The sequence below is a fragment of the Alosa alosa genome, chromosome 22 (genome assembly GCF_017589495.1).
Source record: "Alosa alosa isolate M-15738 ecotype Scorff River chromosome 22, AALO_Geno_1.1, whole genome shotgun sequence".
NCBI lineage: Eukaryota > Metazoa > Chordata > Actinopteri > Clupeiformes > Clupeidae > Alosa > Alosa alosa.
This window is the reverse complement of record NC_063210.1, coordinates 15,066,835-15,069,334: the sequence shown is the minus strand read 5'-3', so window position 1 is coordinate 15,069,334 and position 2,500 is coordinate 15,066,835. Positions and strand designations below refer to the sequence as shown.

Sequence of the window (2,500 nt, the reverse complement as noted above, 5' to 3'; positions counted from 1 at the left end):
AGAGAAAGAGAACACAGGATACAGAGAGAGAGAGAGAGAGAAAGAGAAAGAACACAGAATAAACAGAGAGAGAGAGAGAGAGAGAGAGAAAGAGAACACAGGATACAGAGAGAGAGAGAGAAAGAAAGAGAACACAGAATACAGAGAGAAAGGGAGAGAGAGAGAGAGATTGATGATGACCGTCTGAGACAGGTGAGGAGGTTGTCTCACCTGAGCGTCCAGGCTGCTTGTTGAGGGGCCGGGAGACCTCAGTGAGGGGCAGGACGTAGACATCGGGGCCGCCGCTCTGGGAGGCTGGCGAGGCCAGCGTGGACACGTCCGCCTGGTACTCTTCACCCTCCGCATTCTCAAACTCCTGCATTTGCACACACACACACACACACACACAAAAAGAGGAACAGCGTGAGGAGTGGAGGTCAAAGGTCAACGGGGTCAGATCAGAGGAACATTCCAGAACAGCTGCACGCCAACACATGCGCCAGCCTGCAACGGGCACCCACGAACGAGGCGCCAACAGAAACACATTGTTCGACGCGTGACGGCCTTAATGCATTCCATCACCCCCAACCACCGCTAACCAAGACACACACACACACACACACGCAGACATAAATTATGCAGGCCGGGTATGCATACGGTAAGACCTCCACATGCTGTATTATTCATTGCCTGATTAGTTTTTATGCAGTCCAAGGGAATTATTCAGCGGAATAAAAAAGCATGTCCATCACAGTCAGTCATTTGAAAGACACTTTTATCTACCCAACTTACCGTATGCAGGACATCCATTTTACATGATATTATATTTAGCTGACCAGAAACCGAGCCTCCAGGCAGAGGTGTTATGCAGATGCTGGTTTATGTCTTCTTGAAGACACATTCTCTGGTATCTCTCCAGAACCATAGTCTTTTATGTACTGTAGTCAGCGAAAGTCTGGTCAGCTAAAATTTGACATCTGAACATCTGCATTACATTACCTATTAATACCTATGCAGAACTTAAGAATTGTCCATTCAATTTGGAAAACAAATAATAATATAATATAATATAATCAAAATGCAAATGTATTTCATATATCATATATTCATAAATCATATTAATTTCCCATACAGAGCATTATGGTGTTATGTAATCCTGGGGATGCCCATCTCATCCTTTATACAAATCGGACGTTCAGTTCCATTAATCCACCTTAAAAGCCTTTGGGCTGAAAAAACAACAACAGATCGATTGTCTAACAACCTTGAAATAGACAAAGTACTATCACAAGGGCAATGGAGGCTTATGTGGAGTTCAGCATTTAACACTGACAGTGATGGCCATTGGACTCTATTGGAGAGTCAGTCACAGTGAGAGCTTAATAGTTAGAGGAACCACCCTGGAGACAAATGCTTTTATCCTGCGTGCTGTATGTCCCTCTCAGCTTCCCATCTACTTCCTCTGAGCATTTATAAACAGGAAACAAAAGGAATAGAGATGCCAAGAATTGAGAGGAGAGACTAGGAAATATCATGTATAATGAACTTGATGAGACTTTGAGTAACCGGAAACTGCCTATTTTACAGCAAAGGCAAAAAAAAGTCTCTTGTCAACAAAGTGCTATCAAGCAGAGTGCTTCAGGGAAAGAGACTAAAGAGGATGGAAAACCATGACCTCCCTTGGCTCTGCCCCCCACCCCCTCCATCACTACCACTATCACACACACACACACACACACACACACACACACACACACACACACACACACACACACACACGCACGCACGCATCAATAACACACACACACACCACCCCCTGTTCTCCCGAAGTCCGCTTCCTGGAGGTTTCTCATCCTCGGCCCCTATCTTCACACGCCCTCACAGCTTAACCAACAGCAGCAGTGGACACATACACACACACACACACACACACACACACACACACACACACACACACACACACACACACACACACACACACACAAATACTGTAAGCATGAACACAGCATGCACAAGCTTACATAGACATACACGTACTACATAAAAACACACACACACACACACACACACACACACACACACACATTTTACACAGTAACTTTATTACACACTGAAATATTCTCTCTCAAACACACACACACACACACACACACACCAACAAAAATACACCCTCTCACTATTTAGACAAACACAAACCACAAAAGCTCAGCTACATCATATTACAAAAGGCAGCTTGCGTTCAAACTACTTGGGCTTCTATACTGTAGGTGTCAAAACATTCTTTTTCCCAAACACGTCAGTACACATCTGAGACCACACATCATAGAGTACATATCATCCCTCTACAACCACGTCACCACGGTTTGCACAGAAAACATTTGCACTCCTTTTGAAATGGTCTACCCACACTTTGTCATATCTTTATAGCACAGGAGAAGGAAAATGTGGGGTCCTCCAGAAGGCATCTCTCTCATGTCGAGCTGAGCGTGACTCTGAATGATTCATACTTTGATTGGCTCTG

At 44.5% G+C, this 2,500-nt stretch overlaps 1 protein-coding gene across 2 annotated transcripts in view; it reads right to left on the bottom strand.

Annotated features, from left to right (window-relative positions):
* Positions 1-2,500, bottom strand: part of aatkb (apoptosis-associated tyrosine kinase b) — a 53,838-nt gene that overhangs the window by 21,364 nt on the left and 29,974 nt on the right. For both annotated transcript variants that reach the window (XM_048233330.1, XM_048233331.1), the window contains one exon: positions 211-355. In XM_048233330.1, the coding sequence (XP_048089287.1) occupies positions 211-355 (145 nt within the window). The remainder of the gene's footprint in view (positions 1-210; positions 356-2,500) is intronic.